This window comes from Podarcis muralis, chromosome 13, assembly GCF_964188315.1.
Source record: "Podarcis muralis chromosome 13, rPodMur119.hap1.1, whole genome shotgun sequence".
NCBI classification, from domain to species: Eukaryota; Metazoa; Chordata; class Lepidosauria; order Squamata; family Lacertidae; genus Podarcis; species Podarcis muralis.
Genome location: NC_135667.1, coordinates 23,576,002 through 23,588,134, shown reverse-complemented (window position 1 = coordinate 23,588,134; position 12,133 = coordinate 23,576,002). Strand labels below are relative to the sequence as shown.

The 12,133-nt window shown below is 47.9% G+C and overlaps 1 protein-coding gene across 2 annotated transcripts; it reads left to right on the top strand.

Annotated features, from left to right (window-relative positions):
• The first annotated feature begins 5,516 nt into the window (after positions 1-5,516).
• LOC114581816 (uncharacterized) lies at positions 5,517-12,133 on the top strand. 2 transcript variants are annotated; one of them, XM_028702450.2, is made up of 4 exons: positions 5,517-5,726; positions 6,706-6,822; positions 8,089-8,826; positions 10,124-12,133. In XM_028702450.2, exons 3-4 carry the CDS (start codon positions 8,122-8,124, stop codon positions 10,937-10,939), a joined length of 1,521 nt encoding a protein of 506 aa, XP_028558283.2. In that variant the 5' UTR covers positions 5,517-5,726; positions 6,706-6,822; positions 8,089-8,121; the 3' UTR covers positions 10,940-12,133. The 2 variants fall into 2 exon arrangements, with proteins under 2 accessions (XP_028558283.2, XP_028558284.2); XM_028702451.2 differs by lacking the exon at positions 5,517-5,726 and adding an exon at positions 6,015-6,458.

The following is a 12,133-nucleotide window of genomic DNA, read 5'->3' as shown; positions in this document are numbered from 1 at the left end:
GAATTTAGTCTTGCTTATTTCCTTTTTGTGTTTTAACTATTTCTTATGCTTCCTGTTCCTCTTCTTCTCCTCCTCTGCTTTCTACTTCTTCCTCCGACTCTGTACCACCTGATGCTTCTTCCCCTTTTTCTTCTTCTTTTTCTAATCTCAACTCTTTATATTTTCTCAAGAATTTCCCGGTTTCCTCTGAACTTATCAACCTGTGTCTTTTACTCCTATAGGTAAATGAGATCCCTTCCGGGAATTCCCATTTAAACTCTATGTTGTTTTGCGGCTCATCTATTTAAACCCCCTGCAATGCAGGAATACGCAGCTGTCCCATATGGGGATCAAACCTGCAACCTTGTCACTATCAGCACCATGTTCTAACCTACTGAGCTATCCAGAAGAAGTTGTTCTGGAGGCTACAGCTGGTACAGAAAGCAGCAGCTAGGTTGCTTGTGGGTGGGTGGGTGGGACATTGGATAGAACACGTTTGCTATCCCAATCCCAAAATGGCCGTAGCTATATATCCTGTCTTTCCTCTGGAAGAAGCCCAGGGTGACAAGCACATCAACAATAAAGCATATTTTTTTAAAAAAGCATTCTGAAAACAGTTACATTCTAAAAAGCTTAAAACATTCTCTGAACCAGTGATCTCAGGGTTGTCAGGAACAGTGTTTCATGCCAGGGAATTTTCGATTTCCTCCTGAAAGTCAATAATGTAAATAATGAGGGAGATAGATGCACCTCACCAGAGGAGGACATACTAAAAATAGGGAACAACAGGTCAATGCCAACCATGCAATCACCAGCAGCAGTGGCATCACCATGAAGCTTGATTTGGTTGGCACTTAGGTCCTAAGCCATTTAAGGCTCCATCTGCTACTACTACCTTTAATTGGGCCCAGTAGCTCACTGGCAGCTAGTGCAGTGCTTTCAGGACCGGTGACACCTGATCTCAATGGATCCCACCCTACACTAGTTTCAGCCTCCAGGCTATCTTCAAGGGCAGCCCCACAAACACACGGTCTTAGTTGGTATAAAAAAAAGCTTTCCTATGTTCCTGAATTTGGCCCATGACCAGCATGGTCATGCAAATCAATGCTATACGGCATTTTCTTATAGTGTGGACGGCTAAAAGCTCTGTTATTATCAATTAAAAAACAACAACCAGAGTGACATTCTCAGTTTTAACCAGATCTATTACTGAGAGACTAGCTTCTCTTCCAAGGTTCAAAACATTCTTCTCCCGGGAACATTTACAGCCTTGTTGACATTGCTGAGGCAATGAACACAACTCAGGGACTGTGTTTACTACCTCCGGTTAGTGTACTCGGCATCTGAACAGCTCCAGCTTCTTCCATCTAAGGAAGGTGCTATCTGTGGCCCTATAGATGTTGTCAGACTACAGGGCCAGATTTAGGTTTGATGAGGCCCTAAGCTACTAAAGGTAATGGGGCCCTTTATATGTCCAACTATCCTTTGTCAACAACAAACTGTCATGGTTTTTTTGTGTTGACTATATGCTATATCCCCTTCATGGATCACTGCCTTGCCGTGGCGAAGGGGCTTGAAGAACTCAGAGAAGCTATGAACTACGCCAAGCAGGGCACACAAGATGAACAGGTCATAGTGGAGAGTTTGGACCAAACGTGATCCACCTGGAGGAGGAACCGGCAAACCACTCCAGTATCCTTGCCAAGAAAACTCCATGGACAAATACAACAGGCATATAAAAGTTATGACGCTGGAAGATGAGCCCCTCAGGTCGGAAGGCGTCCAACATGCTACTGGGGAAGAGCGGAGGGCAAGTACAAGTAGATCCAGAGCTGATGAAGCGGCTGGGCCAAAGCCGAAAGGACGCTCAGTTGCGGATATGCCTGGAAGCGAAAGGAAAGTCCAATGCTGTAAAGAAAAATATTGCATAGGAACCTGGAATGTAAGAACCATGAACCTGGGTAAGTTGGAGGTGGTCAAAAATGAGATGGCAAGAATAAATATTGACATCCTGGGCATCAGTGAACTAAAATGGACGGGAATGGGTGAATTCAGTTCGGATGACCATCACATCTACTACTGTGGGCAAGAAACCTGTAAAAGAAATGGAATGGCCCTCATAGTCAACAAAAGAGTGGCGAAAGCTGTACTGGGATGCAATCTCAAAAATGATAGAATGATCTCGATACGAGTCCAAGGCAGACCTTTTAACATCACAGTAATCCAAGTGTATGCACCAACCACTGGTGCTGAAGAAACTGAAATTGACCAATTCTATGAAGACTTACAACACCTTATAGAAGTGACACCAAAGAAGGATGTTCTTCTCATTATAGGGGATTGGAATGCTAAAGTAGGGAGGCAAGAGATAAAAGGAACAACTGGCAAGTTTGGCCTTGGAGATCAAAACGAAGCAGGGCAAAGGCTAATAGAGTTCTGTCAAGAGAACAAGCTGGTCATCACAAACACGCTTTTCCAACAACACAAGAGACGACTCTACACATGGACATCACCAGATGGGCAGCATCGAAATCAGATTGATTATATTCTCTGCAGCCAAAGATGGAGAAGCTCTATACAGTCAGCAAAAACAAGACCTGGAGCTGACTGTGGCTCAGATCATCAGCTTCTTATAGCAAAATTCAAGCTTAAACTGAAGAAAGTAGGAAAAACCACTGGGCCGGTAAGATACAATCTAAGTCAAATCCCTTATGAATACACAGTGGAAGTGAGGAACAGGTTTAAGGATTTAGATTTGGTGGACAGAGTGCCTGAAGAACTATGGATGGAGGCTCGTAACATTGTACAGGAGGCAGCAACGAAAACCATCCCAATGAAAAGGAAATGCAAGAAAGCAAAGTGGCTGTCCAACGAGGCCTTACAAATAGCGGAGGAGAGAAGGCAAGCAAAATGCGAGGGAGATAGTGAAAGATACAGGAAACTGAATGCAGATTTCCAAAGAATAGCAAGGAGAGACAAGAAGGCCTTCTTAAACGAGCAATGCAAACAAATAGAGGAAAACAACAGAATGGGAAGAACCAGAGATCTGTTCAAGAAAATTGGAGATATGAAAGGAACATTTCGTACAAAGATTACCATAATAAAGGACAAAAGTGGTAAGGACCTAACAGAAGCAGAAGACATCAAGAAGAGGTGGCAAGAATACACAGAGGAATTATACCAGGAAGATATGGATGTCTCGTACACCCCAGGTAGTGTGGCTGCTGACCTTGAGCCAGACATCCTGGAAAGTGAAGTCAAATGGGCCTTAGAAAGCACTGCAAATAACAAGGCCAGTGGAAGTGATGGTATTCCAGCTGAACTATTTAAAATTTTAAAAGATGATGCTGTTAAGGTGCTACACTCAATATGCCAGCAAATTTGGAAAACTCAGCAGTGGCCAGAAGATTGGAGAAGATCAGTCTACATCCCAATCCCAAAGAAGGGCAGTGCCAAAGAATGCTCCAACTACCGCACAATTGCACTCATTTCACACGCTAGCAAGGTTATGCTTAAAATTCTACAAGGAAGGCTCAAGCAGTATGTGGATCGAGAACTCCCAGAAGTGCAAGCTGGATTTAGAAGAGGCAGAGGAACCAGAGACCAAATTGCAAACATGCGCTGGATTATGGAGAAAGCTAGAGAGTTCCAGAAAGACATCTACTTCTGCTTCATTGACTATGCAAAAGCCTTTGACTGTGTCGACCACAGCAAACTATGGCAAGTTCTTAAAGAAATGGGAGTGCCTGATCACCTCATCTGTCTCCTGAGAAATCTCTATGTGGGACAAGAAGCTACAGTTAGAACTGGATATGGAACAACTGATTGGTTCAAAATTGGGAAAGGAGTACGACAAGGCTGTATTTTGTCTCCCTGCTTATTTAATTTATATGCAGAATACATAATGCGAAAGGCTGGGCTGGATGCATCCCAAGCTGGAATTAAGATTGCTGGAAGAAATATCAACAACCTCAGATATGCAGATGACACAACCTTGATGGCAGAAAGTGAGGAGGAATTAAAGAACCTTTTAATGAGGGTGAAAGAGGAGAGCGCAAAATATGGTCTGAAGCTCAACATCAAAAAAACGAAGATCATGGCCACTGGTCCCATCACCTCCTGGCAAATAGAAGGGGAAGAAATGGAGGTAGTGAGAGATTTTACTTTCTTGGGCTCCATGATCACTGCAGATGGTGACAGCAGCCACGAAATTAAAAGACGCCTGCTTCTTGGGAGGGCAATGACAGGCCTAGACAGCATCTTGAGAAGTAGAGATGTCACCTTGCCAACAAAGGTCCGTATAGTTAAAGCCATGGTTTTCCCAGTAGTGATGTATGGAAGTGAGAGCTGGACCATAAAGAAGGCTGATCGCCGAAGAATTGATGCTTTTGAATTATGGTGCTGGAGAAGACTCTTGAGAGTCCCATGGACTGCAAGAAGATCAAACGCATCCATTCTTAAGGAAATCAGCCCTGAGTGCTCACTGGAAGGACAGATCGTGAAGCTGAGGCTCCAGTACTTTGGCCACCTCATGAGAAGAGAAGACTCCCTGGAGAAGACACTGATGCTGGGAAAGATGGAGGGCACAAGGAGAAGGGGGCGACAGAGGACAAGATGGTTGGATAGTGTTTTCGAGGTTACCAGCATGGGTTTGACCAAACTGCGGGAGGTAGTGGAGGACAGGGGTGCCTGGCGTGTTCTGGTCCATGGGGTCACGAAGAGTCGGACACGACTAAACGACTAAACAACAAAAATATGCTATATGGTAATTTATGGACCTAATAGGTATCTAAAGCCATTTGCCACTGTTGCTGTATGTAGGTTTTATTTGATTTGTTTTTTCTCTTATATTTTGGAAATGTACATCCAGGTTTTTTTCCCCTTTACATTTTTTTGGGGGCCCCAAAAGAGTGGGGCCCTAAGCTATAGCTTGTTTAGCTTATACGTAAATCCGGCACTGTCGGACTGCAATGCTCATCAGCCCTTGACCATGAGCCACGCTGGTTTCATGTAAAGGAAATTCCGAATAAGCATCAGGAAGAGCCTTCTGACAATAAGAGCTGTTGGACAGTCTCCCTTAGGAAGTGCTGGCCTCTCCTTCCTTGGAGGTTTCCAAGCAGAGGCTGCCATGGATGCTTTAGCTGAGATTCCTGCATTGCTGGGGGCTGGACTAGATGACTCTGGGGGTCCCTTCCAACTGTACAATTCTATGATGGAAGGGGGGAGAGGGAGTAGGTCAGCCCCCCCCCCCCCCGCTTAATTGATCAGAAGACGCAACACATAATTTGCATCACAATGCCCACTAACGGGGGGGGGGGGTGCTCAAATATTTTACTGGGGCGGGCTAAGGGCCCCTCGACGTTGGCTCCTAGGTAGCAAAGAAAGGGGCGACCAGTGGCGCGGGAGGAAGAAGGAAAGAGAAGTTACTCGGTGCTTGATCCATTGCGGAATCCAGTGCGGAGCGGGAGGGGGCAGCGAGACGGTGCATGCGCACTTGCGATGGAAAGCAAGCGGGGTGTGTATGTTGGGGGGGGGGCTGCTAAGACATGCACCAGCGTTGCTACTGCAGCTGCCGCCGCCTGGAAGTGCTGCCGGGTCTGCAGAGAGGAAGAGGAGGGCGGCCCAACTCTTGGTGCGACCGCGTGTCCGCCAGGAAGGGGTCGGGTTGGGGGAGCTCCGAAGCGGCGCCGGCGCGAAAGGGGCGGAGGAAGGAGGAGCGAGACAGAGGAGGCGGGCGGCTCCGCAGGGTGAGTCGCGGCAAGGCTCGCCGCCCCCCTCTCTCCCGACTCCCGCAGGCAGGCAGGCGAGGAAGGGGCCCGCGCCACCCCACCCTAGGGCGCCCACAGAGGGAGGCGGTGCAGCCCCTCTCGGGCGCGGCTCCGTGAACCCAGATCCCCAAAGGCTGCCAGTGCTCCCGTGGCAACCCCTGAGCCATCCTCGAAGGGGAGGGTCAGAAGGGAGAGCCCTCCCCCCAGAGGTGGAAGGAGGGACGTGGGATCCTTGGCTTGCTCCATGGAGGAAGTGGGGAACCTGATTTTATTTTATTTTAGCAACGCCGAGGTGGACCGTCTGCCCCCTCTGCCTTCCGCCCCCATTTTCCTTCTTAGCAGTGGATTCAGACGTGCTACACACAGTTAGTGAAACAGAATACGAGAATTCCAATCGCTTCCCTCAACTCAGCGGGATGTAATGCCATTTGATCTGCCATCCTCACTTCCTTACTAAATAAAAGAAAAAAGCCAGGATAGAATTGGGATGGGAGGGGGTAACATTTTTTAATAAACCAACATACCAACAAACAGAAGTAGCAAAATCAATCACCATATGCTGTAGGTTCTGTCTTGCGGTACTGTGCTCTCCACCTTGAACCTAGTAAACCTCCCAAACGTTATTTGAGGTGTCACCTGCTGGGTTAATTTCAGCAGGTCTTGCTGAAATCCAGTAGTCCCAGGGGTATTTTGAATTTCTGTGCCTTCAAGGTAGGGCTGTTTTGTCTGCCAGTCATTCTCAAAGGTGAAGCCGCTTAGGGCATTTGCCCATAGTAGATTGATGGATATATATACTTTTTCTAAGATGATTGGAGCATGGGTTACATTCCATATATTGTGGTGCATTTCCTGTGGTTGGGTGGTGGGCAATGTCATCAGTGGACAACACCACATTGCATGTGTTTGTGTGGCCTCCAGAGTCATATCTTTTATTGTTTTCTCCTGTTTTTTTGCGTAGGGTCAAGGAGACCAGTTAACTCCCAGCATTGTTCTTTGTTGGATTAGTTATTGAAGAGATGGCCCATACTGCTGCTAGTCTTAATATGATAGTCTTAATATGAAGACCTTCATTTAGGTAAGTATATGAAAATGTGGCAGATCACTTGACTCCTGAGGCTTCCGCCATTTTGGATGAAAGTAGCGACACTCCTTAATCCCAGGGGCATTGTTAGAAAGTGTCTAAGGGGACCCAAGCCCTGGGCCTGTTGTGGTGGGCCACAGATCCCATGTTCCTCTTCTCTCTTGTATAAAACTTTCCTTTAAAAAAAATAAATGCCTGTAGGTCAACTGGGCACCCTGCACATCTCAGTGCTGCTGAGACTCCAGCCATGTACCACCTTAATTTTCCAGACGCATTTATACATATAAGTTACCGATAACATATTAACATTTTGTGCAAGTTTGTGTCATTGGACTGTGCCCCAAGTCCTTTAAATACCTAGTAGTGCCTCCCGTTAGGCCTTTACTGCTCTGCGGCAGCCAGGTTTCATGATACTTGGAGAATTTGGAAATGCACAAGAATATTCGTAGAAACAGAAGGCACCCTTACCCATAACGCAATCGCTAGTAGTTGTGGTTGGAAACTTGATTTTTCCCTTGCAGAAACACACACACAAACACTTGGAATATTTTCGTATGCACCGCATATGTACTTTGTTGGCATTGTAATGTGTCTTGGGAAATCAAGCTGTATTTCACACCCAACAAAACAGTATATCGTTCCAAGTTATGGAGTATATAACATCTCACAGGGACGCATTGTAGATATCAGGATGGCTTAGAACACGACACAAAATTTACACAGAAAAGGTTTCTGTGCAGAGAATATATCGTTGACACAGGATTATTCTACAATGGTATATTTTGCTCTGCTTGGCCTTGCATGCTTGTGTTTTTCTAGTGCATGCAGTTGTGCTTACACTGTTGAATTTATCTTAATGCTGCCAGCATTTTCAGCTGTACACAGTTATTTCACATATATTCAATAAATGTTTTCCAATCTTCTCTAAACATGTTCTTCTTGTTCTCTTATTCCATATGTTAAGTCTGCAAGCTGCACACATTCTGTCAACTTAAGCAGCCACTCTCCTTTGATTGGGACCTCACTTGTTTTCCATTTTTGGGCTAACAAAACACGGGCTGCAGTTGTGGCATGCATAAATGACTATGATTTTGAGTTGTGTGTTCAACTTTTTTACCGGGTGGTTTTGGGCAAGCCACCATCCCTCAGCCGTAGTCTTATCTTCAGTGATAACAACGCTGACCTACCAGACAGTGTGTGAAGTGCTTTGAATAGGAATAAAAACTAGGCAAATTACTTGTTTTTTGTCATTTCTTGTAGAGGAGTGGGCTCGTGAAGTTAGCAGCACCCACCATGGTGGACGTTCCCTCTTCTCCTGCCCATGAAGCGGATTTCTCACCATGTCGCATACCTGAGAACGGCTCTGTGGGATCTGAGCTGCTGGTATCCCTGGAGGACTGGAACAATGGTGAGAAGGAGCTGGATTTCGCCGGAAGCTCTGTAGGCCACTCTAGGAAAAAGCACTTTCTGTGCAAGGATACCACCGCCGCCACCTCCAAGACTGAGGTGAGGGTGGCAGAACTGCAACACTCCTCCCTCTCCAGCCACAAGCCCCAGCAGTGTAGAAAACAAGGGTTTGTGGCCCAGGAGGTGGGCAGGCCTATAGGCAGCATGGAGGAAGCTGGGCCTTCCCATGGGAGGCATCTACGGCCTCAGGGTACCTGCAAGAAGAAGGGAACTGCGGAGAATGGGCAGGAGATGCGGGAGAATCTAGACGCCCAAGCTCCCTGCTCAGATGACGTGGTGCAGCTGATAAATGAAGATGGGGTGTATTCCTCAGCCAAGCTGGTGCCCACTACAAAGGTGGCGCTCTTGTCGTGCCTGCCACAGCGTTTGGAGCACTGCAGAGGGGAGGATTTTGAGATCCGGGAGGTGATCGTGGATGAGAAGCCATTCCAGTGTGCCATCTGCGCCAAGGCTTTCAAGCGGGCATGGGAGCTGTTCAGCCATGAAGTGGTGCACAATGAGGAACGCCCTTTCTGCTGCCAACTGTGCCAGGTGAGGCGGGTGAAAGCAGGCAGGAAGCTAGAAATGGGAATGAAAGGAAAAACACACAGAGAAGTAAACCGTTGGGTTTCCAGGATTAGCCTTTGGAGCAAGGTAAAAATCCAACTCGTATTTTGAGGCAGAGCTGCTGCCCATTGTTAGAAGGAACCAAATGTATTGATTCATGCTTTCTGCTTTTCCGGACCTGTAAACACCATCTAGGGCAAAGAGTCTTTCTCTGCAGCATTTTCCTTGGGAGGAAATAGTAAGGTATGTATATGTGTGTGTTTGTGTTTTGTGCTCTTTATATTGCAATAACTAAGGGCCTCCATATGTTGCTGGACTGCAACTCCCACCATCTCTGACCACTGGCCATGGTGGTTGGGGCTGATGGGAGTTGTAGTCCAGCAACACCATTGTAAAGTTGCAGTTCTCATATATAACAACCAGCTGGGATGGAAGCAGTTCAGGTATTCTGATAGAATGGCAGCAGCTCAGGGAAAGCCAAAGGCATTATTTTCATTTTGGCAAACTGCTGGTAGCCACCAGTCATTCAAAAGCAATCAGAGCGGCTTACATAAGGATGTTTCATGGTTAAAAAGGTAAAGGTAGAGGTACCCCTGCCCGTACGGGCCAGTCGTGACCGACTCTGGGGTTGCGTGCTCATCTCGCTTAAGAGGCCGGGAGCCAGCGCTGTCCGAAGACACTTCCGGGTCACGTGACCAGCGTGACGAAGCTGCTCTGGCGAGCCAGCACCAGCACAGCGCACGGAAACGCCATTACCTTCCCGCTATAAAGTGGTACCTATTTATCTACTTGCACTTAGGGGTGCTTTCGAACTGCTAGGTGGGCAGGAGCTGGGACCGAACGACGGGAGCTCACCCCGCCGCGGGGATTTGAACCGCCGACCATACGATCGGCAAGTCCTAGGCACTGAGGTTTTACCCACAGCGCCACCCGCGTCCCTGTAAAATGGTTTCATGGTTAAGCCATACAAAAATCCAAAGAGATGACCATCTTCTCTCTTCTTTTTGTAAATAATTTTTTGTTAATTTTCCATTAATAACTTTCCAATTAATAACATACCAAATCATAACACAAATAATAAAGTCAATTATACATTCCAAATCAAATAGATGACCATCTTCTTTCTGTGTGGCTTAATCAATATGATAAATGACAAGAAGCGATTTGTGCAGAGGAGCAGGCACCGGAAATTATTCCTCTCTGTCCAGCAGGTGATCCCTGGGGGTTGCTGCGTGTGTGTCAGCCTGTTGCTTTCTGCCCCGCTTTCCCTCTCCCGCTCCAGGCCTCGTTCAAGCGCCATTCGGACTACAAGAGCCACGCCCTCGTGCACACGGAAGAGCGGCCCCATCGCTGCGAGCTCTGCGGGAAGCGTTTCAAGCGCGCCTCCAACCTCGCCGAGCACCGGCGCATCCACTCGGGGGAGCGCCCTCACCGCTGCACCGCCTGCACCAAGCGCTTCAAGACTCCCTACGAGCTGCAGAGGCACATGCTGACGCACTGCACGGAGCGGCCCTTCGCCTGCACCGCCTGCGGGAAAGGCTTTGCCGCGGCGGGGGCCCTCCTCCTGCACCAGCGGCAGCACTGCGACGACAAGCCCCACGTCTGCGGCGTCTGCGGCAAGCGCTTCGCCTACGGACACAGCCTGCGCGTCCACGAGAGGGTGCACACCGGGGACCGCCCGTTTTCCTGCGTCCTCTGCGGCAAGGCCTTCAAGCAGTCCAACGCGCTGGCCTCGCACGAGCGGGTGCACACGGGGGAGCGGCCCTTTGCCTGCGCCACGTGCGGCAAGGCCTTCAAGCAGTCCTCGTACCTGGCCATCCACGCGCGGTCTCACACTGGCGAGCGCCCCTATGCCTGCGGGGTGTGCGGCAAGGCCTTTGCACGGCCCTCACTCCTCCTGCAGCACCAGCGCGTCCACAGCACTGAGCGGCCTCACCGGTGCCGGCACTGCAGCAAACTCTTCAAAGACTTGGCCTACCTGGCCGTGCACGAGAAGGTGCACACTGGCGAGACCCCGTACAAGTGCTCCATGTGCCAGAAGGGCTTTGCGCACCCGTCCAACCTCCTTCAGCACCAGCGAATCCACCGGGATGGATAGCAAGGGCGGACGCAAAGAATAATTTGTCATTCGATGTAACTTTACGTTTCCCGACTAACAGAAACACAGCAGTTTCTGTTCACCTGTGCGCTCCAACCTGCATCAGTGCCATGCGTGCATGCTGCGGTGGACGGAGAGCATCACTCGCATGCCCTTTTGCACATTCCCCAAGCCATGCTCAAGCTTGCCTGGGCATGCATTGTTGTACACAAATGCACTATGATTCCCCGCCCCTGCAGCAGCACGAAAATAAATAGTAGCTGGAGTATGAGGAGCAGGGCTCCGTGTATTTCACACAAAATTGCACCCTCTGAGAATCTGTGCTGTAGCTTGGTTTTTCATCCTGCAGGCATGTTTCTAGTCCATAAGATTATAGAAATAATGTTGAAAACCATGCATGGTGCAGTTTTGCAAATCAGAGCCATAGGGCTGAACAGGAAATCTACAGGAGCTTCAGTGCTCTGGGTAACCCTTTGTCCTTTTCCTTAGCTAGCAAAAACAGAAGGCAATTGTGTAATATACCGTAAGCAAATGTATGCACATTGGCTTAATTTGCATAATGTGCTCCATTGACTATTTTTTAAAAGCACAGCCATGGTTCTGAGTATTGTCGTCTTATACCCTGATGGGCAGTATTGCTGACTTACCGTGCCTTGCATATTTGCAGGCGCTTACAGAACTTCCGAAAAAAGTAATTTGTGGATTCTTTTTATAAAAAGGTGGGTCAATGCCAAGTCTCTCACAGTGTTGTGAGAGTGTGTTTGTGTGTGTATTGTATTATGCAGGGCCAGCCTTACCATTAGGTAGAGCAAAGCAGCTGTCTCAGGTAGCAGATGCTGGAGGTACCATGAGGCTTGCCATGTGACACCTAAGCTAGCCTGCTACCCTCAGGTGCAGTGCAGGATGCGCTGACCTATCATCATTGTTGATGTAAAATTGACTTGCCAGGCCTGTCTGTACACAGAATGGGAGGGAGGAGGTCTTAACCTGTCTTCTCTATTGTAGCTTAGGCAGAATGGGCCTCCTTCCCTCTATCGCTGCCTTTGAGCAAGAGGTGGTGTTTGCAGTATTACAGAAATAAGCTAGGGAAAATGCCATCTATATGTTTAAATTGTGAACTGCCCTAAGAGCTACATTTATAGGGTCGGAATACAAATAATAATAATAATTTCAATTAAAAAGCAATCCTCTTTT